The following is a 26076-nucleotide window of genomic DNA, read 5'->3' as shown; positions in this document are numbered from 1 at the left end:
CACACACTCACACACTCTCACTCACTCACACACTTACACACTCACGCACTCTCACTCACTCACACACTCACACACTCTCACTCACTCACACACTCACACACTCTCACTCACTCACTCACTCACACACTCACACACTCTCACTCACTCACACACTTACACACTCACTCACGCACACACTCACTCACACACTTACACACTCACACACTCACGCACTCACTCACTCACACACTCACACACTCTCACTCACTCACACACTTACACACTCACGCACTCTCACTCACTCACACACTCTCACACTTACACACTCACGCACACACTCACTCACACACTCACACACTCTCACACTTACACACTCACACACTCACACACTCTCACTCACTCACACACTTACACACTCACACACTCACACACTCTCACTCACGCACACACTCACTCACACACTCACTCACACACTCACTCACACACTCTCACACTCTCACTCACTCACACACTTACACACTCACACACTTACACACTCACTCACTCACACACTCACACACTCTCACACTTACACACTCACACACTCACACACTCTCACTCACTCACACACTTACACACTCACACACTCACACACTCTCACTCACGCACACACTCACTCACACACTCTCACACTCTCACTCACTCACACACTTACACACTCACGCACTCACTCACTCACACACTTACACACTCACACTCACTCACACACTCACTCACACACTCTCACACTCTCACTCACTCACACACTTACACACTCACGCACTCACTCACTCACACACTTACACACTCACGCACACACTCACTCACACACTTACACACTCACGCACTCACTCACTCACACACTCACACACACTCACACTCTCACTCACTCACACACTTACACACTCACGCACACACTCACTCACACACTCTCACTCACTCACACACTCACACACACTCACACTCTCACTCACTCACACACTTACACACTCACACTCTCACTCACTCACACACTTACACACTCACACTCACTCACACACTCACTCACACACTCTCACACTCTCACTCACTCACACACTTACACACTCACGCACTCACTCACTCACACACTTACACACTCACGCACACACTCACTCACACACTTACACACTCACGCACTCACTCACTCACACACTCACACACACTCACACTCTCACTCACTCACACACTTACACACTCACGCACACACTCACTCACACACTCTCACTCACTCACACACTCACACACACTCACACTCTCACTCACTCACACACTTACACACTCACACACACTTACACACTCACACTCTCACTCACTCACACACTTACACACTCACACTCTCACTCACTCACACACTTACACACTCACGCACACACTCACTCACACACTTACACACTCACGCACTCACTCACTCACACACTCACACACACTCACACTCTCACTCACTCACACACTTACACACTCACGCACACACTCACTCACACACTCTCACTCACTCACACACTCACACACACTCACACTCTCACTCACTCACACACTTACACACTCACACTCTCACTCACTCACACACTTACACACTCACACTCACTCACACACTCACTCACACACTCTCACACTCTCACTCACTCACACACTTACACACTCACGCACTCACTCACTCACACACTTACACACTCACGCACACACTCACTCACACACTTACACACTCACGCACTCACTCACTCACACACTCACACACTCTCACTCACTCACACACTTACACACTCACGCACACACTCACTCACACACTCTCACTCACTCACACACTCACACACACTCACACTCTCACTCACTCACACACTTACACACTCACACTCTCACTCACTCACACACTCACACACACTCACACTCTCACTCACTCACACACTTACACACTCACACACACTTACACACTCACACTCTCACTCACTCACACACTTACACACTCACACTCTCACTCACTCACACACTTACACACTCACGCACACACTCACTCACACACTCACACACTCACACACTTACACACTCACACTCTCACTCACTCACACACTCACACACACTCACACTCTCACTCACTCACACACTTACACACTCACACACACTTACACACTCACACTCTCACTCACTCACACACTTACACACTCACACTCTCACTCACTCACACACTTACACACTCACGCACACACTCACTCACACACTCTCACTCACTCACTCACACACTCTCACTCACTCACTCACACACTTACACACTCACGCACTCTCACTCACTCACACACTCTCACTCACTCACTCACACACTTACACACTCACGCACACACTCACGCACACACTCACACACTCACACACTCACACACTCACGCACACACTCACGCACACACTCTCACAACAACAACAACAACCGCCATTCGCCACTAAGTGGCGGTGACGTCACCACGACGCTTGTGCCAGGCCAAGTGCACCTTGAGGCCACGTGAAGTGTCGAACGCCCGCTGGCAGGAGGTCACGGGGCAGACCCAGGTGCCATAGGTTGACTGACTGAGATGACCGAGATGACTGGCTGATGCACCACCTGTGCCCCCTACTGTACCAACTTGCTGTGCTTTAGCCACCCGGCGCTCCGCTCGTTGTTGTGAGCTCACAACAACTCACACACACTCACTCACACACATCCCCACTCGTCTGTGGCACCTCCTCGTGCCTCTCTGCACGAGAGCGAGCGAATACGATGACGACCCAGCGATACAAGCTGACATCGTTATTGTTGTTGTTATTGTTGTTATCGTTGTTATTGTTGTTATTGTTGTTATTGTTGTTGTGATTGATGTTGTTATTGTTGTTGTGATTAATGTTATTGTTGTTGTGATTGTTGTTATTGTTGTGATTTATGTGATTGTTGTTGTTATTGTTGTTGTTATTGTTGTTGTTATTGTTGTTGTTATTGTTGTTGTAATTCTCCGCCATTGTGTACGAGTCCCGATGCGACTGGACCCGTACCGGCACTCCGCGGGCTGCTGGCAGAATCCGTGCTCAGGGTCGCAGCCCGGCTTGCAGATTGCTGAAACGACAACAACAACTACAGCAACTACAACTACAACAACAGCAACAACTACAGCAACTACAACAACTACAGCAACAACAACTACAACAACAGCAACAACTACAGCAACAGCAACAACTACAGCAACAACAACTACAGCAACTACAACTACAGCAACAACTACAACAACAGCAGCAACTGCAGCAACAGCTACAGCAACAACAACTACAACAACAGCAACAACTAGAACAACTACAACAGCAACAACAACTACAGCAACAACTACAACAACAACAGCAACTGCAGCAACAGCTACAACAACAACAACAACAGCAACAACTACAGCAACAACAACTACAGCAACAACTACAGCAACAACAACTACAGCAACAACAACTACAGCAACAACTACAACAGCAACAACTACAGCAACAACAACTACAGCAACAACAACTACAACTACAGCAACAACAACTACAGCAACTACAACAGCAACAAGGACAGCAATAACTACAACAACAACAACGACAGCAACAACTACAACAACAGCAACAACTACAGCAACAACTATAACAGCAGCAACAACTACAACAACTACGCCATGTTCATACATAGCACGTTGTAAGCTTTCACGAGCAATGTTATCCGCAATCGAGGTTTTTTTTTTGGGGGGGGGGGGGTTAGATCGCGAAAGTGTCAGTGTGTCGTTCACCCTCCACCACCCGACACAGCCAGTTCGTGTGTCACGTGAACACAGCGTGCCAATTAGCGATCACATCACAACGGAGCGCGGCGTTTTTCTGCTGATCACAACCAGCTTCATCAGGCGACACTGCCACCCTGGCAACATAATAACTCAACGGCAGGTTGTGTTCACGTGGACAAACCTTGCCAAGTGGTGGGTTAACGGCGCATTGCTATTTACGGGATCTACCCCACGTAGGAACGCGTTCACACGTAAAGTGAACACGCGTGACGCACGGCCATGTGACGACCCCTTAGGGGGTCCATCCGGACAACCCCCGCCGCCCACGCGAGCCCCCTTCCTACCCCCGAGTCGCGACGGTAGCGGCCGAACCGCTGCGGCCACGAGTCCATGGGCCAGGCCCTCCGCCACGATGAAGCCATCGTCCAAGCAGGTCAAGAGGTCAACGCAGTCAATGCCACCGCTGCCACCACACCCCGGCCACGGCTTCCTTCCTGCCCGCTCTGGGCCCCCTCTGGGCTCACTAACACCGCCTCGTCACCGCCTCGAGGTCACCCACCTCGGGGTGGCACTCACACGGCCGCACCGCTCACCAGCCCTCCTGCTTCACCGTGTCCCACCGTGTCCCGCCGTGTCTCAGCGTGTCCCACCGTGTCTCACCGTGTCCCACCGTGTCTCAGCGTGTCCCACCGTGTCTCACCGTGTCCCACCGTGTCCCACCGTGTCCCAGCGTGTCTCACAGTGTCTCAGCGTGTCCCACCGTGTCTCAGCGTGTCCCCCCGTGTCTCTCCGTGTCCCATCGTGTCCCACCGTGTCTCACCGTGTCTCAGCGTGTCCCACCGTGTCTCAGCGTGTCCCACCGTGTCTCACCGTGTCCCACTGTGTCTCACCGTGTCTCACCGTGTCTCTCCGTGTCCCACTGTGTCTCAGCGTGTCCCACTGTGTCTCAGCGTGTCCCACTGTGTCTCAGCGTGTCTCTCCGTGTCCCACCGTGTCTCACCGTGTCCCACCGTGTCTCAGCGTGTCCCACCGTGTCTCACCGTGTCTCAGCGTGTCCCACCGTGTCTCACCGTGTCCCACCATGTCTCACCGTGTCCCACCATGTCTCACCGTGTCCCACCCATCATCGCAACCGCCACCTGATCACATCCACAGCACTTTCCACAAGCTTTGTGCTACAGTCTTCTGAACGTCCGAGTCGCTCACCCTGTCCTTGCACGAAGCTCCCTGCAACCTCTGCCGGCATTCAAGAGCCACACTACATATCCTTCTCTCACCTCCATCCGCACAACCTCAGCGGTGCTACGATAAAAAAAACGAATCCCAGAATAATGTTGCTATAATATCCATTAGTAGGCAGATGTCCCTATTTGTTTTTTTAGAATTTTTTTATGACCAAGTAAAGCTGCCCTTGAGCTGTAATTTTGACGTTTTACCTACGTGACTTTACCGAAAAAACCTAAGAATATGAATCCTTGCAGTCACGAAAGCTTCAAATCTAGAACTGTAACGTCTCTTTTTCAGAAGCGACCTGGCTATCACAAGTGGTAGCTCAAAGAGGTGGCTTATCATCATCGTGTGGAAACATAGAGCAGCCGAATACTCTAAACACGTGAAGTTGATTCTAAACGTGGAGGGGGGAAAAATCCGGAGGACCCGGAGACAAATCCACGCCACCACGGGGAGAGAGAGAGGCACGCAAACTCCAAATCTACAGCAGCAGCAGGCGTCAGGGTCGGGATGAAACCCACGACCTCCTGCACACCAGGCGAGGTAGTCAACATCTCCCAGCCACCGCGGCGGTCAGCCCCGGTCGAGGCGGCCCCAGACATTTGGTGGCTTCGTACGCGGCGAGGCGCGCAACCCTCACGGGGCGAGTCGCGGGGAGAGACGCCGTCCTCACCCTGGTCACACTCGGGCCCCATCCAGCCGTGCAGGCAGGCCTTGTTGCCCGCGGCGTCGCACGCAAAGTGCCCAAAGTGGTCGTCCCGCGCCCTGCAGAAGCGCGTGCAGGCGGCGCCGTGGTAGCGCGGCTGGCAGCGCACGCGCAGCTGGAAGACGATGGAGGCGGCGGTGCCCACGTGGCGCACCGTGCGCCACGTGGCGGAGCCCGCAGAGTCGGCGGCGAGCGGAGCCAGCGCCCCTCCGTAGACCACGCGCTCGATCAGCTCCGAGCCCGCGTCTGTGGCGACAGGCGGAACAACGCGGGACGTCGTCGTCATCGTCGTCGTCGCGCGGCTGCTGCTGCTGCTGATGTTGTTGATGCAGAGACCTCAACTGCGACGCCTCCTCCTCAATCGAGACCCAAACATCATCGGTGCCACCTCCTTCCGGCGTTGATATTCGTGGAAGACACTGGTGGAACCCATCAGCAGCAGGCCGATGGAACCACAGTCATACGACTGTGGCCATGCAACCCAGAGAGAGAGGACGACTCAGAGAGAGAGAGAAAGGACGACTCAGAGAGAGAGGGAGGACGACTCAGAGAGAGAGAACGACTCAGAGAGAGAGAGGACGACTCAGGGAGAGAGGACGACACAGAGAGAGAGAGAGGACGACTCAGAGAGAGAGAGGACGACTCAGAGAGAGAGAGAACGACTCAGAGAGAGAGGACGACTCAGAGAGAGAGGACGACAGAGAGAGGACGACTCAGAGAGAGAGAGAACGACTCAGAGAGAGAAAGGACGACTCAGGGAGAGAGGACGACACAGAGAGAGAGAGGACGACTCAGAGAGAGAGAGGACGACTCAGAGAGAGAGAGGACGACTCAGAGAGAGAGAGAACGACTCAGAGAGAGAGAGGACGACTCAGGGAGAGAGGACGACACAGAGAGAGAGAGGACGACTCAGAGAGAGAGAGGACGACTCAGAGAGAGAGAGGACGACTCAGAGAGAGAGAGAACGACTCAGAGAGAGAGAGGACGACTCAGAGAGAGAGAGAACGACTCAGAGGCGCCAGGAGGAGGGACCACAGTCGAGGAGTGAGAAGGCAGCAGCAGCAGCCACGCGGTGGCGAGTTTCCGGCGCCACCACAAATTGCCCACCAAGCTCTGCGGTCCTCTACGTATCAACATGTTTTCAGCCAGTGGTGACTCACTGTCTGTGTGTGCGCGTGCCTCTGAGAGTGTCTGTGTGTATGGGGAGTGGTGGTGCAGCGGTTAGCGTGCTGCGCTCTGAACCCGGCGACCCAAATTCGATTCCCGCTCACGGCCAACACCGGTCATGTATATGTCTGAACCGGACCTGGGCTTGCCCTAGGTCGACTCAGCCTCAAAGGAGTACCTGCTGCAGTGTGTAAAAAAAACACATTCCTGCGGAGGGAGCTGGTAGGAACGTTGGGTTGCTCGGTCAATGGCCAGGGTCAACGGCGGCGTGGTGTATTCCGCAAATATGGCCGACTGTGAGGGCGGGCACAAGCCGGCCTGAGTAGGTTAAACGTTGAGTTTTATAAGGGCACCACGGGGTGACCAGCCCCTCCCCACCCAGCCCCACCCCTCCCACCCCCACCCTCCCCACCCAGCCCCTCCCTCCCCACCCAGCCCCTCCCTGCACGACGGACGGACGGACACAATACTCCCCTGTGGGCTGGTGTAACCAGGAGGTTCCTACCAGTAACATTGCCACTGGGGGAGACAAAGGCGGCCGGGAATGGTGTTGGCCAACCCACCCCCTCGCGTGCCGTGCCGCCTTCATAGGCGCTGCTCACTCACATCACTTGCCCCAAAAGTACGCTGAGGCTATACGGGGGATCTTTGTCTTTGCGGTAGTGTAGTCGTGGTGGTGGTGGTCAGCAGGCTACGATGCATCTCAGAGGGGCCGGATATAAAGAGAGAGAGATAAACATGACGACACGCATCTATTTATATAGCGCACTGTGTGTGTGTGGGGGGGGGGGTGACGGGTTGAGGGGGGGGTCCCCGGGGCCCCCCCACGTGGGGTCCACGCCCCACGTAGGAAGGAAGCGACTTCTCCAGTGAGCTGCGCCGTTCGAGACCCCCCCACCACCCTCCCACCACCCCCCCCACCACCACCACCACCACCACCACCACCCCACCACCCCCCCCCACCACCACCCCCACCACCGCCCCCCCACCGCCCCCCCACCACCACCCCCACCACCACCACCCCCCACCACCCCCCACCACCCCCCCACCACCACCCCCCCCCACCACCCCCCCACCACCACCCCCCCCACCACCCCCCCCACCACCACCCCCACCACCACCACCCCACCACCCCCCCCACCACCACCCCCCCCACCACCCCCACCACCACCACCCCTCCCACCTTTCCTGCTCGGAACTGCGCGGCCTTCCGACTCACCAATCACCACTCCCAGCAGCACTAGCAGCAGCACTAGCAGTAGCAGCAGCAGTAGAAGCAGCAGTAGAAGCAGCAGTAGAAGCAGCAGCACTAGCAGTAGCAGCAGCAGTAGAAGCAGCAGCACTAGCAGTAGCAGCAGCAGTAGAAGCAGCAGTAGCAGCAGCAGTAGAAGCAGCAGCACTAGCAGTAGCAGCAGCACTAGTAGCAGCAGTAGCAGCAGCAGTAGAAGCAGCAGCACTAGCAGTAGCAGCAGCAGTAGAAGCAGCAGCACTAGCAGTAGCAGCAGCAGTAGAAGCAGCAGTAGAAGCAGCAGCACTAGCAGCAGCACTAGCAGTAGCAGCAGCAGTAGTAGCAGCAACATTAGCAGTCGTACTGGCGGTAGCAGTAGAAGCAGCAGCAGTAGCAGCAGTAGAAGCAGCAGCACTAGTAGCAGCACTAGTAGCAGCAGTAGCAGCAGTAGTAGCAGCAGCAGTAGCAGCAGCAGTAGCAGCAGCAGTAGCAGCAGTAGTAGCAGCAGCAGTAGCAGCAGCAGCAGCAGCAGGAGCAGCAGCACTAGTAGCAGCAGTAGCAGCAGTAGCAGCAGCAGTAGCAGCAGTAGTAGCAGCAGCAGTAGCAGCAGCAGCAGCAGCACTAGTAGCAGCAGTAGCAGCAGTAGCAGCAGCACTAGTAGCAGCAGGAGCAGCAGCAGCAGCAGCACTAGTAGCAGCAGGAGCAGCAGCAGCAGCAGCACTAGTAGCAGCAGTAGCAGCAGTAGCAGCAGCAGCAGTAGCAGCAGCAGCAGTAGCACTAGTAGCAGCAGTAGCAGCAGCAGCAGTAGCAGCAGCAGCAGCAGCACTAGTAGCAGCAGTAGCAGCAGTAGCAGCAGCAGCAGCAGCACTAGCAGCAGCAGTAGCAGCAGCAGTAGCAGCAGCAGCAGTAGAAGCAGCAGCATTAGCAGTCGTACTAGCGGCAGCACTATTAGTAGTCGTAGCAGCAGTCGTAGTAGCAGCACAAGCTGCAGTAGCACAGGTAGCAGCACGATCATCATGAGCAGCAGCAGCAGCAGTATAGCACCAACAGCAGCCACAGCCACACCGCAGTATTATAACCAGGGCGGACCGCCGGGTTCCAACGGCTCCCCACGCTCAATGGGGAGGAGTAACGACCCCGACTTGCCGCTGAAGCTGCTGCGGGCCGCTTCTCTCTCCCTCTCTCTCTGCCTGAGAGAGAGGGCCTCTTAAGTGGCGAGAGTGGCTGGAATTGGCTCCCCCCCCCAACGCCCCCTCCCCTTGGTCCCCAGCACCGCCGACGCGAGCAGCAGGTTCAGTCGCTGGAATTGGGATTTTGCCGGAACGACAAAGATGACCCCCCTCCACACCCCCGTACCAAGAGTTGGTCGCGTTCGCTGTTCGGTGGCTGGGACCAACTCAGCAAGTAGGGAGGGTCGGTGAGCGGGGGCCCGGGGTGATCCCCGAGTTTCACCCCCCCCCCACCACCCCCCCCCCCACCACCACCCCCCACACCACCCCCCACCACCACCCCCCTACCCACCACCCCCCACCACCACCCCCCACCACCACCCTCCACCACCACGTTGTGGCTTGGCTCTCCAACACAGCCGGTTCGTGCTGTACTGGTGACGAATTGTCCACGTTCTGTCTACGTGACACAACCTTTACTAGTTGGCTGTGTCGGGGTGGTGGCAGGTTTAACGACACAACATTAATATTTACGCGATCTCACCCAAACAAGAAACCTGCATTGTCTATGATAAACCTAATTGCTTATGTCTCACGAACCCTACCAGAGGCACACGCCTCGAGCAGCAGCACGTGGCAGGATGACGCGGCGGAGCGAGCCCAACTCCCCCGCCGCTCCCCAGGCCGCCGCTTTCGTCTGCAAGCCGCGCGGCCGCGTCGTCAAACTCGCGGGTCGCCTGTCCTGGCGACTCACGTCAGCCGCTTCCTGCCGCCGCCGTTGCTGCTCGCAGAGCGATTGAGTCACCGCCCCGCGAGCAAGCTGCTGCCGGCGACCTGTCCCGTTTCCATGGCGGGTGAGAACCAGGGGAGGGGGAGGGGGGCTCTGCCCAACACCCCAGGGTGCTGCCCCCCCTCCAAGGCTGCCCAGCCTGGCCAAACCGTGTTCCGATCAGTGGTCGATTTCCCCGTTCTTCCACCGACACATCCGAGCCCGTGCCAGCGTGAGACCTCGCGGTACGGTTGGGTTTTTCCACCGCCATCTGGAGCTGGCTCGCTGGGCCAAGCAGGGCCAGGGGCGTGCTCAATGATTTTCATCGTACACACACGCGGCTGAGTCAGTGGGCACGCGTGAACGCGTTACGCCGACATGGTTACCGCGTTCATCGGCGGCACGGCTCGGGTTCTGCAGTGGAAAAACACCGCCGACGCTTCCTGAGCCGCGCTGGGCTGGCTCGGCACGGCTCTGGCACCACGGTTCAGATGTGCGGTGGAACAGAAACAACCAGGCTCACTTGTGTAACAGAAAGGGCCCGGGTGTGGCTAATAGGTGGGAGCGCAGAGCCAGCGTCGCTGACCTCTTGGGTTTGAATCCAGGGTTTATCCGCCGTCTCATCCCGGTCACCAGCGAGCATCATATTATTTAACTTGTAGAATTTCAAACAAACAACAAAAAACCCCAGGCTGCCCTGCTTGGGGTTATTTTGCCTGCGGCCAGTGTGGATGTCATGACACGGAGGAGGCCGACGATGATGACGACGATGACGAAGATGAAGGCGACGATGATGACGACTATGACGGTGATGGTGACAACGACGACGGCGATGATGACGATGACGACAATGATGATGATGACGGTGATGACGACGTGATCACGATCGAGATGACGGTCACCACCCTCGCCGCGGAGAATCGAGCAATTCCGACGTGGGATCAACTTTCCGTTTTGCGCCGAAATTGCACCGCGGGGAACAAAGTGACGACGAGGAACAATGGGGGGAGGGGGAGGGGGGTGCGGCTTTAAATAGTTGCACCCGGCACGCGCCCGCGCTCTCGTTTTGTCAAAAATAAAACTTCACTAAACAATTTTTTGCCCTTTTCCCCCCAAACCATCGTGTTTTTTTGTGTCTTTCCCAAAACTCCGCTGCCGGCCTTCCGGCGTCACGAGGTTCCGCCCGTAAAGTCCCACGGAGCTGGGCCCATCGCCGTGCGCGCCGGAGAGCGTCCCGCTGGAGTGGATGTCATGGAACTACTTCTGAGATCCCTTTCAAGTGCCGCCCCTTCCATTCAAACTTTATTTTTATCCCCACGGAGCTGGGCGGCGTGCTTTTGCCGGCACCGCAGAGCTCCGACCGAAATTTTTTAATTCTCAAGATCTGGAATCTTGCCACGTTGATCAGAGTCATTGATGACCGGCCTCAGTCCATCATCACAACTACCCTGTGCCCACTCCCTCTCACCCTGTGCCCTCTCGCCCTGTGCCCGCTCACTCTCACCCTGTGCCGTGTCGTTGTCGTAGTCCCACGCCTCGAGGATGAGGGTGAAGGACGTCTGCGGAGAAGAAGAAGACGACAGGGGAGGCACGGGGACACGGAGTCGGCGTTACTGGAGCGAGCGGAGCGCCCGGCCGGTCGGGTCAGAGGTCGGCGCTCACCGAGTCGGGAGCCTCCCCGCGGTGTGGTGGGGCCGCTGCCCAACAGACGTGGGGGGGGGGGGGGGGGCTGCCCACGTCGAGAGGAGCTTAAGGCCCCCGTCACCGACGGACCGCAACCGACATACACAAAGTGCGTGCAACAATGTTGATTTCCGCGCTCAACCCTCTCCCGTTTCCGATGACGTACGCACGTGCATCATCGAGGTTTTTTCTCACGGTTCCGTTCTGATGACGTACCTGTATGTCGTCAGAACTAAACCGGAAGAAAAACTACAATGAAGTAAAATAACTGTATCGGCACCGAGGCCATGCGGGATGGCGTGTGGCACAGTTTGGCGCCGGCCATCACAGAGTGCGGTGGTCGTGTCGCTAGAGTTCTCTGCGGTGAGTAATAATGACGCCTCTCTAAATAAAATTAAAGCTGAACCCGCTCGCACGTTCCGAGATCGGCGGTGAATGGGACACCACCACCCTGCAACTTGCAGACGTCTCGGAACGGGAAAAGGTTCATTTGGCTAACTTCCAGCTCTGATAAATAAACATACAAAAAGTCGGGATTGACCGCCACGTGATGAACTTTACCCCCCCCCCCCCCCCACGTGGGGAGGGCGGTGAGGGGTGGTTAGGGTTGAGGAGGGTGGTGAGGGGCGGGGTGGGTGGTGAGGAGTAGGGAGGCTGGTGAGGGGCGGGGTGGGTGGTGAGGAGTAGGGAGGCTGGTGAGGGGCGGGGTGGTGAGGGTGATCGTGGCTCAGAGCCACCTTAATTGGCTCCCCCATGGCTGTGCAGACTTTAATCAGCTCCCTCTCCCTCCCTCTCCCCCCCCCCCTTGTCTCTCCCCTCTCTCCCTCCCTCTCCCCCCCTTGTCTCTCTCCCCCCCTTGTCTCTCCCCTCTCTCTCTCCCCCCGTCTCTCTCTGCCCTCCCTCCCCCCGTCTCTCTCTCCCCTCTCTCTCTCTGCGCCTTCTCTCCCGTGTCTGTCTCTCGCTGTCTCACAGCGCGAAGGGCGCTCGGAGCGGCGACTCGTCCCCAACTCCGCGCCCATTTACAACCCAGGGGTTTCAGAGGCAAGGGTTGGTGGATCACGCAGAGATCCGTGTCAAGTTCCCGCACGTGGCCGGCACTGCGAGGTGTCCGCGGGATGAAGATAATCCAGCAGTTATTGTACGGTCCGTAGCAGGTCCGTAATGGATCCTTGGGTTAGGCCACGGTAACGAAGTGGACAGCAGTTGTGTCGTTAAGAACCCTCCACCCCCTTCCACCCCAGACCCCCCACTCTTCTGATCCCCATCCCCTGCCTTGGTTAGAAGACGAACCTGCTACACCTTTGCCTTTTCCCGTTTCCCGATGACGTACACGTATGTATACATGTACGTCATCGGGAAACGGGTTAACTAGCTCCTGTTAAGAGAGGAAAGCCTACCCAGAGAGCAAATTCCCCATACATATTGATGCTGTCTACATCTGTAGTACGTACGCACGCAACTGTGCTAATAGCTCTGCTGTGACTGTTGATTTGGGTTCAATAAAAAATGTTTTTTAAAACCTCCACCACCCGACGCGGCCGAACAAAACGAGCTTGTCGCGCGTGCAGGCGTTTAACGACGCATCGCGTTATCGCTGCTGTCGCTGTTGTCGTCGTTGTTGTCATCATCGTTGTTGTCGTTGTGATCGTCGCTGTTGTTGTCATCGTCGTTGTTGTTTTCGTCGTTGTCATTGTTGTTGTTGTCGTCGTTGTTGCTGTCGTAGCGGCAGCTCGCTCACCACGTCAAGCGGGAGATTCTCACGACCGAATTTCCTGCCGGCGGTGGTTGGATTCGCGTCGACTTGGGCGCCACGGTGGCTATGAGAGGTTAACTCCCTCGCCCGGTATGCAGGAGGTCGTGGGTTCGATCCCGACCCAGCAGGCGTCAGGGTCCGGATCAAACCCACGACCTCCTGCACACCGGGCGAGGTAGTCAACATCTCCGAGCCACCGCGACGAGGGGGCGGTGGGGGGGAAGGCCGTCGCGCCTCACCGGCCAGGCGAAGTCGAAGGGGATCGTCATCTTGCCGGCCTTGGAGCGCCGGCTCAGCTCGGCCGAGTCCCCGGCGAGGACGCGCGACGCCGCCGCGCCGTAGGCACAGGGCCCCGGGGCCGCGGCGGCGTCACGCCGCTCCAGGTACTCGCGCAGACACGCACGCAGGTACGTGTCGCACGCGTCCTGCCATGCACACACACACACACGCACACACACGCACACACGCACACACACACACACACGCATACACAAACACACGCATACACACACAAACACACACACACGCATACACACACACACACACGCACACACACACACACAAACACACACGCACACACACACACACATGCATACACACACACACGCACACACGCACACACACGCACACACACACACGCATACACACACACACGCATACACACACAAACACACACACACGCATACACACACACACACACACGCACACACACACACACACGCACACACACACACACACGCATACACACACACACGCACACACACGCACACACGCACACACACGCACACACGCATACACACGCACACGCACGTGAAACTAACGAACTAACTATTTCTATTAGAGCAGGCAAAGGCCCGCTGAGCTGTGGGGGTGACGTTCCTAGAGGGCCATGACCCCCACCTGCTCCTGGGTGTCAGGGGTCACGGCGAGCCCCCCCCCCCCTCATCTGGGTGTCAGGGGTCACGGCGACCCCCCCCCCTGCTCCTGGGTGTCAGGGGTCACGGCGAGCCCCCCCCCCCCCTGCTCCTGGGTGTCAGGGGTCACGGCGACCCCCCCCCTGCTCCTGGGTGTCAGGGGTCACGGCGAGCCCCCCCCCCTGCTCCTGGGTGTCAGGGGTCACGGCGACCCTCCCCTGCTCCTGGGTGTCAGGGGTCACGGCGAGCCCCCCCCCTGCTCCTGGGTGTCAGGGGTCACGGCGACCCTCCCCTGCTCCTGGGTGTCAGGGGTCACGGCGACCCTCCCCTGCTCCTCGGTGTCAGGGGTCACGGCGACCCCCCCTCCCCCCTCACCTGGCAGCGCGCCCCTTCCGGCGTGTCCCCACGAGCCCCGTCGCAGCAGCGGCCCGTGGCGAGCTGCCCGCGCGGGTTCCGGAGCGACAGCAGCCGCACCTCGAAGTTCCCCGCGGGCTCAGCGAGCTGCGGGGCCACACGCCGACGATACACATCGCATGATATTACCACGATACACATCACATGATATTAGGTCAGCGATGATCGCATCGTCGGTGTCATGTCGTGATCGTCATATCGTCATGTCGTGATCATCTGTTATCTAAAATTGAAAACTAATTTCTCTAGAACTGCTTGTTGTTGTTGTTGTGTTGTTGTGTTGTTGTTGTTGTGTTGTTGTTGTGTTGTTGTTGTTGTGTTGTTGTTGTGTTCATTTGTTGTCCTTCTCCCGCACCTCCAATTAGCGCGGTGGTTGGCAACGTACGGTGCGAAAAAAGGTCAACAGATATACATGCAACATACATATATGCCAACATACATGCAACATACGTGATCATCGTCGTGCCTCGTGTACAGTTGTAAATTGTTTACTGGAAAAACACGAAATTACAGAGCCTCAATTGATGATCTGGTGCGGTGGGAAGTAAGCATCGCCACTGGGGAAACAAAGGCGGTCGGGCGTGGTGCTGGCCACCCACCCCCTCGTGTGCCGTGCCGGCCTTCATAGGTTCTTGCTAACAGCACTTGACCCAACAGTCTGTTCAGGCTATATGGGGGATCTTTGTCTTTGTTTTTTTGTGGGTGTGTTCGGGTGTGTGTGGGTGTGTGTGTGTGGGTTGTAGGTTTGTGTGTGTGGGTGTGTGTGTGGGTGTGTGTGTGGATGTGTGTGTGGGTGTGTGTGTGGGTGTGTGTGTGGATGTGTGTGTGGGTGTGTGTGTGGGTGTGTGGGTGTGTGTGGGTGTGTGTGTGTGGGTTGTAAGCTTGTGCCGGAGGCCCCGGGGGGTCAAGCTTTTATGACGTCTCCTGGCCAAACCCCATTTGGCGGAGCCAGGAGATTGAATTTTCACCCTCGGGGCTCCTCCAGAAACAACGAAAAACCATTGCGGATGGCCACGTGGAATGTTCGAACGCTCACTGCGGAGGAGAGGCTGCCACTCCTCTGTCGGGAGCTGGACCGGTACCGCCTGGATCTCTGTGGCATTCAGGAGGTCCGGTGGACCGGTTCTGGCTCCTGCCACCATGAGGGGTGGACAGTCCTCTACTCGGGGCAGGAGACTGCCAAACAACAGGGTGTGGCTCTTCTTCTGAACAAAAGAATGAAGGGGGCGTGGGAGCGTGGCGGTGAGGTGTGGGAAGCTGTAAGCCCCAGGATACTTTGGGCTCGCCTTCCCATCAACCAGAGGCGAGGAGTGGTGGTCGTGGTTACTTATGCCCCCACCGAAGACGAACATCCGTGGAGGGATGCAGGCAAAGCCGATGAGTCAGACGCTTTCTATGACCTCCTGTCACAGGTGCTGGCTAAAGTGGCCACTCGGGACAGAGTCATCTTGTTGGGTGACTTCAATGCCCGAGTTGGTCATGATGCTGGCACCTGGTCTGGAGTGATTGGAAGGCATGGGCCAGATCAGCTCAATAATAACGGTAGAAGGCTGCTAAATTTTTGTGCAGCCCATGGGCTTGTAATTACCAACACGCTCTTCCGGCATCGGCGCATCCACACATCATGGATACATGCCGGGTCCAAGCAAGAACATCTGCTGGACTACATAGTGACGGACCAGCGGATGCGAGCCCATGTCCTTGACACCAAGACCTACCGTGGAGCTGATCTGACCTCTGACCATCGACTAGTCATCTGTAAGATGCGCCTGCCATTCTTCCACTCCGGTGGTGGGTGTACACCCAGGACCCCATTCCAACCAAAAGTGGCCTGGTCTCAGCTAGCTGATCAAAGTTGCAAGCGAGAATTTCATCATTGCTTGCAGCTGGGGTTGGCATCGTCCCCCACTCCACCTGATGTCGAGGGTAAATGGGCGAGGTTTAAGACTGTGACTCATGCAGCTGCAATGGCTGCTTTGGGTACGCGGTCCAGACCTCCCCAGAAACCCTGGCTGACAGAGGAGGTGTTCAGGTTAATTGAGAAAAAGCGACAGGCCCACTCTCATCGCCTACAGCATCCCACGTCGGAGAATGAGGAGGTTTACCGCAGCCTTCGCTCGGAGGTTCGGAGAGCCGTAAGGCGCTGTAAGGATGGGTGGTGGTCGCGGGTTGCTGAGGAGATGGAGTCTGCCTCAGTGGCCCGCGATCACAAATCACTATTTAATTCCATCAAAAAAGTAACCTGCAGCGCCACACCTATTACCATCATTAGAGGAAAAAACGGTGATCCAATCTCCGACCCCCAGGAACAGGTTTGCAGATTTGCTGAGCATTTCTGCGAGGTCCTGGGGGAGGGAAAATCTCTCAGCCAGGAAAACATCATGGCACAAAGTGGGGATAACCCTGCTGAGGCTGCGGTGCCTCAAATATTGGAAGAGGTCACCCCCTGTGAGTGGCTGGCTGAGGTGCCAGCTGTTGAGGAAGTACTGAGGGCGATCCGGAGTCTGAGACCAGGGAAGGCACCGGGCAGAGATGATCTCCCAAGCGAAATGCTGAGGGAGGGTGGCGTTTGTGCACAGACTGCCCTATATGACATCATAACAACAGTCTGGACCACTGGACGGGTTCCGCAGGACTGGAAGGATGCCCTGGTGGTCCCCCTCTTTAAGAAGGGGGACCGTACCGACTGTAACAACTACAGGGGCATCTCACTCCTCAGTGTGCCGGGTAAGGTCCTGGCAAGGATTATTCAACATCGCCTTGCTAGGCACGCTGAGGAGAGGCTTGCGGAGCCCCAATGCGGTTTCAGGAAAGGGCGGTCCTGCACAGATGCCATATTTTCTGTCCGTCTGCTCCAGCAGAGGTGTAGGGAATTTCAAAAAGACCTACATCTCTGCTTTATTGACCTGGTCAAGGCCTATGATACCATCAGTAGGACTGGGCTCTGGGTTGTTCTTCGTGCTTTCGGAGTCCCTGACCCTCTGCTCACGATCATTAAGGACCTTCATGATGGTGAGCGGGCCCGGGTAAAACTACGTGGCCGGGAGTCGGAGCCTTTCCCTGTACACCTTGGGGTGCGACAGGGATGTCCTCTGGCTCCCACATTATTTAACATCTATTTCGACTGCGTAGTTCGTGAAGCCTTCAAAAGCTGTACCGGGGGAATTACCATTTGGTACAGATATAATGGGAGGCTGATCGACGCCCGGGTGCGATCAAGGGATGGCTCCCTATTGGTCAACCACGTTATGTATGCCGATGATTTGGTAATAGCTGCTCATTCAGAAGAGGAGTTGGAGACGCTGCTGCTGAGACTGGAGTGTGCCACCAAGAGGTGGGGCCTTACCATCAGCCCCACCAAAACTAAGCACCTGCCTGGGTATTTTGTACCATCGGGCACTCCACCCCCACAACTCCCAATCGGTGATGGGGCAGTTGTGGAGAGAGTGGAGAGTTTCCCATACCTGGGCAGTGTGCTTATGACCGGCTCCAGTTTATCAGCAGAGGTCTCACTCCGAATCAGTCGAGCGGCAATATCTTTTCATCGGTTGCGTAACGCTGTGTGGAAGCTACCTGGTCTGTCGCTCCGCACGAAGCTTCAGGTCTTCTCGGCCACGGTCATTCCCTCCCTTCTCTACGCTTGCGAAACGTGGACCCCCCTAGTGGAGCATCTTCGCCGGTTGGAAACATTTAGGCTGGCCTGCCTACGATCCATCCTGGGTTTAACCAGGCTGGATTGTGTGAGGAGCTCACAAGTCCTTGAAAGATCTGGGCAAAGTCCCATCAGTGAGCTCCTCCGGCAGGCAAGGCTGCGTTGGCTGGGTCATGTAGCCCGCATGCCCAGCCACCGCATGCCTAAACAGCTTTTGTTCGGCCGGATCGAGGGGACTAAACGGGCGCGGCACGGGCTAGAGAAGAGATGGAGTGATGTGGTACAGGAGGACGTGGAGCTGAGTGGACTTGCCGATGACTGGTACCAGCGGTGTCAAGAACGGCCTCAGTGGAGGAGGCTCGTGAAGGACGCTACTGGGCAGTTGGAGGCAGTCGCCCTCCAACAACAACGGAGGGCGGAGGAGCGACGCTCACAACAACGAGCGGAGCGCCGGGTGGCTAAAGCACAGCAAGTTGGCACAGTAGGGGGCACAGGTGGTGGATCAGCCAGTCATCTCGGTCATCTCGGTCAGTCGACCCGTGGCACCTGGGTCTGCCCCGTGACTTCCTGCCAGCGGGCGTTCGACACTTCACGTGGCCTCAGGGTGCACATGGCCTGGCACAAGCGTCGTGGTGACGTCACCGCCACTTAGTGGCGAATGGCGGTTGTTGTTGTTGTTGTTGTGGGTTGTAGGTTTGTGTGTGTGAGTGGGTGTTTGGGTGTGTGTGTGGATGTGTGTGTGGGTGTGTGTGTGGGTGTGTGTGTGGGTGTGTGTGTGGGTGTGTGTGTGGATGTGTGTGTGGGTGTGTGTGTGTGGGTGTGTGTGTGTGTGGGTGTGTGTGTGGATGTGTGTGTGGGTGTGTGTGTGGGTGTGTGCGTGTGCCCTAGCTGCTGTAACAACAATCAACGATCACCACCTTTGCCTGCCCGACTCAAGGTCTCGTTCCGCGTGAGCGCCTCCGTGTCGCTGAGCGCTTCGCGTCGGGAACGTGAAGAGAGGCGGCGTCAACATCGACGGTGTCCGTGGTTGTATCACCGTCGCGTTCTATCCGCGCGATGTCTCTAACCTGCTCGTGTTCTCTCAACCAAGGGTTTCGCTGTCGGTCTCCCATGCTTTCATCATGGTGATGCTCCATCCGCTGCTGCGTGGAGAGCGATATTTTCTACCCACTGCTGGATAGAGATCACAGTGTTCTATCTGCTGTTGGATGGAGATCAATATAATGTCACTAGCCTGTGTTTGGGTCTCTAATCCACGTGTTCTAATCTCCGCCTCCCAATGTAACGGTCAAGTACGCGCCTGCGCTACCTGCCCACTCGCTCCCTAATGTCCCCGTTCCCTCTCCGCCTCCTCGACCACTCCGTGACCTCCCCGAGCCTCCCCCACCCCCTCCCACTCAACCCTGCCTGCTCCTCTGCTCATCCTCACCCCCCTCCTGCAGCCCGCTGGCCCCGGTCTGAGCGCGGCCAAGCCGGTATTACTGGGGACATCGCCGGATCACGGGGATCACAGCGGCCTCGGGCGCAGTTGCCACGGCGTCTGAGGTCGAAGACGAACGCACGTGGAGCATGGGAAGTCACCACCGGCGCTGGGACGAGCACGCCACGGTGGCTAGGAGACGTTAACTACCTCGCCTGGTGTACAGGAGGTCGTGGGTTCAATCCCGACCTTGACGCTTGCTGCTGTATATTTGGAGTTTGCGTGTCTCTCTCGCTCTCTCATCATCATCATCACGGTGGCTAGGAGATGTTAACTACCTCGCCTGGTGTACAGGAGGTAGTGGGTTCGATCTCAACTCTGGCGCCTGCTGCTGTATATTTGGAGTTTGCGTGTCTCTCTCTCATCATCATCATCACGGTGGCTAGGAGATGTTGACTACCTCGCCTGGTGTCCAGGAGGTTGTGGGTTCGATCCCGACCTTGACGCCTGCTGCTGTATATTTGGTGTTTGCGTCTCTCTCCCAGTGGTCGCGTGGATTTATCTCCGGGTCCTCCGGTGTTTTCCCTCCACATTTAGAATCGACATCACGCTTTTGGAGTATTCAGCTGCTATAAATGTCCACGTGATGATGATGATGGTAAGCCGCGACTTCGTTGAGCCATCATTTGTGATTGCCAGGTCGCTTCTGACAAAGAGGAAAGAGCCACAATAGAGGTCAGTGGGGCCTTACCTGGTAAATAAAATTAGTTGAGTTTTAGTTTAGTTTACGACTTAGACCGGGCAGTGGTGGACAATCAGCGTCTCCCGGGGCAGACTTTAAACCACCACATTGCGGCCTCTATGGAAGGGGCATAGCGTGGCACGCACCGTCACAGTCGTAGCGAAAACTAAGAATGAATGTCTCCCGTGCTGTGCCGAAAACTGTCAATAAATAAATGTATATACATATATATACATGTACAGGATGCTTCACAATGTTATTAACACTTCTGAGAATTTGCAACAACGCCACGAGAAAGGTGTCGCCTCCACCCGGCTCTGGAGACCACCTGGAGAAGATTCCAGGCGTAGCGTTGACACCGATCACGTTACAGCGTTGTATCATCCGTTCTTTTCCCATTACAAACGATAGTCCCATATAAGTCTTCGCATCTGTTTCGAAGCAACCTGTGTAGACACTTGGGTCTTTGCAGAACGCATGGGCCCTCCTTCGCTCTTGGTTATTGTTTGACTTGCACCCCACTGGGATTTTTGCACACAGCGGTGATATACGGTGCTTTTTCTGGAAGACTTTGCTGTTTTTTCCTAGATTTTTTTGTTTGCGCTTAGCCACTTTAAGATGTTTCTTGTTCCTGTTTTTGTTTGTTGCGGCTGCACCCGATCCAAGAGCCGAATGGCTCACAGGGCTACACCAAATACATGAAACTGAAAACTGAAACACTCCGAGGGCCCCTTGCCTGCAACCACACATCTGGCAGCTTCATCAGCGTCCGATTCAAGTGAGAACCGGCCCAGAGTTCGACTTGTGTTGAACCAATGTCGCTGAAATGACGCACTCCCAGAAGGCCGTGCTACAGATGGGATGTGTAAAGAATGTAATGTGTTGGTGTTGGTAGTACAGCTGCTATAGGTGCAGGTGACGTCAGTACAGTTGCTGTAGGTGCAGGTGACATCAGTACAGGTGCTGTAGGTCTATCGGTGACGTCAGTACGGGTGCTGTAGGTGTAGGTGACGTTAGTACAGGTGCTGTAGGTGCAGGTGACGTCAGTGCAGGTGCTGTAGGTGACGTCAGTGCAGGTGCTGTAGGTGACGTCAGTGCAGGTGCTGTAGGTGTGGGTGACGTCAGTGCAGGTGCTGTAGGTGCAGCTGACGTCAGTACAGGTGTAGGTGACGTCAGTGCAGGTGCTGTAGGTGTGGGTGAGTGTCAGTGCAGGTGCTGTAGGTGTAAGTGACGTCAGTACAGGTGCTGTAGGTGCAGGTGACGTCAGTGCAGGTGCCATAGGTGTAGGTGACGTCAGTGCAGGTGCTGTAGGTGTAGGTGACGTCAGTGCAGGTGCTATAGGTGTAGGTGACGTCAGTACAGGTGCTGTAGGTGTAGGTGACGTCAGTGCAGGTGCTGTAGGTGTAGGTGACGTCAGTACAGGTGCTGTAGGTGACGTCAGTACAGCTGCTGTAGGTGTAGGTGACGTCAGTACAGGTGCTGTAGGTGACGTCAGTACGGGTGCTGTAGGTGCGGGTGACGTCACCTGCAGTCGCGCGCACAGCAGCACCGCCCAGAGGCACGCGGCGACGTGGGGGCCGAGGGCCGCGACCCCCCGCCTCGGCCGAGCGGCCACGGGGCTCACACCGGGGTCCCCGTAGCAGCAGGAGGAGGAGGGGGGGTCCCTGCAGGAGGAGGGGGGGTCCCTGCAGGAGGAGGAGGGGTCCCTGTAGAGGGAGGGGTCTCTGCAGGAGGAGGGGTCCCTGCAGGCTCCATGGAGCTTGCTCGGTTCCCCGAGGTTCCGTGCGCCCTGGGGGTCGCCGCCGTCCAGCGCGACTCTTCTGGGGGGCGAGGGGACCCCCACCGCCCACCACCACTGGCCACGTGGTCGCGCCGGGGCACCCGGGGCCCTCTGCCGGGGTCCACTTCTGGGGGTCGCCGGTGCGGTGGGGGGCACCCCCGTGCCGATCAACGGTGCCTCATCCTCCTCCTCCTCCACCTCCTCCTCCTCCACCACCTCCTCCACCTCCTCACGCCGAGTGACCATCGGCGCAGACATCACCAGATCAGCAAGCGCAATCCGTTTGGCTGACGGTGGTGCCGCTGCTCCATGAGCACCAGCAGCAGCAGCAGCAGCCCTAGCAGCAGCAGAGGCACTAACAGAGCCCTAGCGGCAGCACCAGCAGCACTAGCATCCGTTAATAGTATTACAGCCACCAGCAATAATAGCAGTGAGACGTTTTAGGAGAGGCAATAAGATCAATGGATTCACCAAAACCAGCTCAATTAGCACCACCACCACTCGTAGCAGCAGCAGTGACGATGGCAGTCGGGTCCAGCAGCAGCAGCAGCAGCAGATGATACATCAGTGGTGGAACAAGCTATAGCTGCAGCAGCGGGCTTGTCATACTCAATAGTTCAATCAGCACCAGCAGCATTAAGATCCACATCTAGCCCAGCAGCATCATCGTCAGATCTACAGCTGCATCATCAGATCCACATCTAACCCAGCAGCAGCATCAGATCCACATCTAATCCAGCAGCACCAGCAGCAGCAGCAGCACCAGCAGCAGCAGCACCAGCAGCAGCAGCAGCAGGCTGCTGTTGTTGTGGTGGTGTCTGTCCCTCTCTGACTCGCCTCGACTGAGCCCGGATCTCACCGGGAGTCGCCCACTGCCCGCAGCAGGGACACGCCCCGCCCCGCCCCCTAGCGGGGGGGGCACGGCCGGGGGGCGGGGTGGGGGTGAGGTAATTGATCTGATTAACAGCGATACAACAATGTGGGCTATGGGTCTCTATGTAAGTCTATGGGTCTCTGCGTGAGTCTATGGGTCTCTATGGAATTCTATGGGTATCCATGTAAGTCTATGGGTATCGATGTAAGTCTATGGGTCTCTATGTGAGTCTATGGGTCTCTATGTGAGTCTATGGGTCTCTCTGTGTGTGGGTCTCCATGTGAGTCTATGGGTCTCTCTGTGTGTGGGTCTCCATGTGAGGCTATGGGTCTCTCTGTATGTGGGTCTCTATGTGAGTCTATGGGTCTCTCTGTAAGTGTGTGGGTCTCTATGTATGTCTATGGGTGTCTATGTGAGTCTATGGGTCTCTATGTGAGTCTATGGGTCTCTATGTGAGTCTATGGTTCTCTGTGTGTGGGTCTCCATGTGAGTCTATGGGTCTCTCTGTGTGTGGGTCTCCATGTGAGTCTATGGGTCTCTCTGTATGTGGGTCTCTATGTGAGTCTATGGGTCTCTCTGTAAGTGGGTGGGTCTCTATGTATGTCTATGGGTGTCTATGTGAGTCTATGGGTCTCTATGTGAGTCTATGGGTCTCTCTGTGTGTAGGTCTCCATGTGAGTCTATGGGTCTCTCTGTAAGTGTGTGGGTCTCTATGTATGTCTATGGGTGTCTATGTGAGTCTATGGGTCTCTAAGTGTGTGGGTCTCCATGTGAGTCTATGGGTCTCTGTGTGTGTGTGGGTCCCATCGGAGCCGAGTGCGGGTTGGTTGGTTGGTTGGCGGCGAGACGCAGGCGGCGCCGCTCTTTGGCTGCCCCCTTGCGGGCAGCCGTGTGTTTACAAACGCGAAGATGATCATTGATGAAGTATAGCGGGGAATGGGGTGTTACTGTGGAATGTGTTGGTGATGACAACATGGACAACAGTCACACTGTGTGGTGGTGGTTGTTGTTGTTAAATAATAACTAAGGGGGGACACAAATTAAATAGACGCAGTTTATTCCATCTCCTCTGTTGTGTATCGAAGTCAGAATGTGTGCTGTCGTGTTCTGCTGTGTCTGTGTACAAGTCGCTCTCTCTGTCTCTCTGTCCCCCCTCCTCCCTGTGCCCAATCGTCATTCCCTTCCGTCTCGCTCGTTGGAACAAGCTCAGCTCCTACACCCCAAACCATCAATCAGCCTCACTCACTCGCTCGCTTCCCTTCGCACCTCCACGCACGCGCACCGATTGTCATCATCTCTCACTTCGCCACACCCCTCTTTCCCCAACCTTCCCCCATCACTGAACACCACCATCACCACCATCCCCTCTTCACAACTTCAACCATCACCACCAACAACAACAACCGCCATTCGCCACTAAGTGGCGGTGACGTCACCACGACGCTTGTGCCAGGCCATGTGCACCTTGAGGCCACGTGAAGTGTCGAACGCCCGCTGGCAGGAGGTCACGTGGCAGACTCAGGTGCCACGGGTCGACTGACTGAGATGACCGAGATGACTGGCTGATGCACCACCTGTGCCCCCTACTGTGCCAACTTGCTTTGCTTCAGCCACCCGGCGCTGCGCTCGTTGTTGTGAGCGTCGCTCCTCCGCCCTCCGTTGTTGTTGGAGGGCGACTGCCTCCAACTGCCTAGTAGCAGCGTCCTTCACGAGCCTCCTCCACAGAGGCCGATCTTGACACCGCTGGTACCAGTCATCGACAAGTCCACTCAGCTCCACGTCCTCCTGTACCACATCACTCCATCTCTTCTCTAGCCCGTGCTGCGCCCGTTTAGCCCCCTCGATCCGGCCGAACAAAAGCTGTTTAGGCGTGCGGTGGCTGGGCATGCGGGCTACATGACCCAGCCAACGCAGCCTTGCCTGCCGGAGGAGCTCACCGATGGGACTTTGTCCAGATCTTTCAAGGATTTGTGAGCTCCTCACATCATCACCACCACCATTCCCTGTTCACAACTTCAACCATCACCACCACCATCACCACCACCATCACCACCACCCCCTCGTCACAACGTCCCTGCCCCGTGCGTCATCACACCCACTCATCGTAAAACGCCTCGTCGACACTCTCATCATCATCATCTTCTTCTCTTTCACGCATCATCATCACACTCATCAACTCGTCTCATCGCACTGTTCTGCGATGTAAATAGTTCATTGTTTGTTCGCCGCCTTCGGCAAGGCGCAATATCCATCACAATGAGATCAGCTCACGATGCCTTGGGTAACCATGGAGGTGCAAGATGATGATCCAGATGATGGTGATGATGACGTAGATGACGATGACGGCGCCGGAGGATGATGATGACGATGACGTAGATGATGAGTATGGTGATGACGCCGATGATGACGCTGATGATGCAGGTGGTGATGATGATGGTGATGGTGGAGTAGATGATGATGGTGGAGTAGATGATGATGATGGAGTAGATGATGATGGTGGAGTAGATGATGATGGTGGAGTAGATGATGATGGTGGAGTAGATGATGGTGGAGTAGATGATGGTGGTGGAGTAGATGATGATGATGGAGTAGATGATGATGGTGGAGTAGATGATGATGGTGGAGTAGATGATGGTGGAGTAGATGATGGTGGTGGAGTAGATGATGATGATGGAGTAGATGATGATGGTGGAGTAGATGATGATGGTGGAGTAGATGATGGTGGAGTAGATGATGGTGGTGGTGGTGGTGAATGTGGGCCGACCACACCGTTTTGATTTGTGGAGGCGATCAGAATCG

At 56.2% G+C, this 26076-nt stretch overlaps 1 protein-coding gene across 1 annotated transcript in view; it reads right to left on the bottom strand.

Moving 5' to 3' along the window:
* Window positions 1–25566, bottom strand: part of LOC144949008 (uncharacterized) — a 44305-nt gene extending 18739 nt beyond the window's left edge. Inside the window, exons 1-9 of the mRNA XM_078878792.1 lie at window positions 25549–25566; window positions 23263–23309; window positions 22696–22769; window positions 22388–22530; window positions 14771–14896; window positions 13721–13906; window positions 11550–11604; window positions 5680–5958; window positions 3028–3088 (exon numbers count right to left, since the gene is read on the bottom strand). Of these exons, the coding sequence (XP_078734918.1) occupies window positions 3028–3088; window positions 5680–5958; window positions 11550–11604; window positions 13721–13906; window positions 14771–14896; window positions 22388–22530; window positions 22696–22769; window positions 23263–23309; window positions 25549–25566 (989 nt within the window). The remainder of the gene's footprint in view (window positions 1–3027; window positions 3089–5679; window positions 5959–11549; window positions 11605–13720; window positions 13907–14770; window positions 14897–22387; window positions 22531–22695; window positions 22770–23262; window positions 23310–25548) is intronic.
* Between the last annotated feature and the right edge of the window lie 510 nt (window positions 25567–26076).

This window comes from Lampetra fluviatilis, chromosome 52, assembly GCF_964198595.1.
Source record: "Lampetra fluviatilis chromosome 52, kcLamFluv1.1, whole genome shotgun sequence".
NCBI classification, from domain to species: domain Eukaryota; kingdom Metazoa; phylum Chordata; class Hyperoartia; order Petromyzontiformes; family Petromyzontidae; genus Lampetra; species Lampetra fluviatilis.
This window is presented reverse-complemented; position numbering and strand designations above follow the sequence as displayed.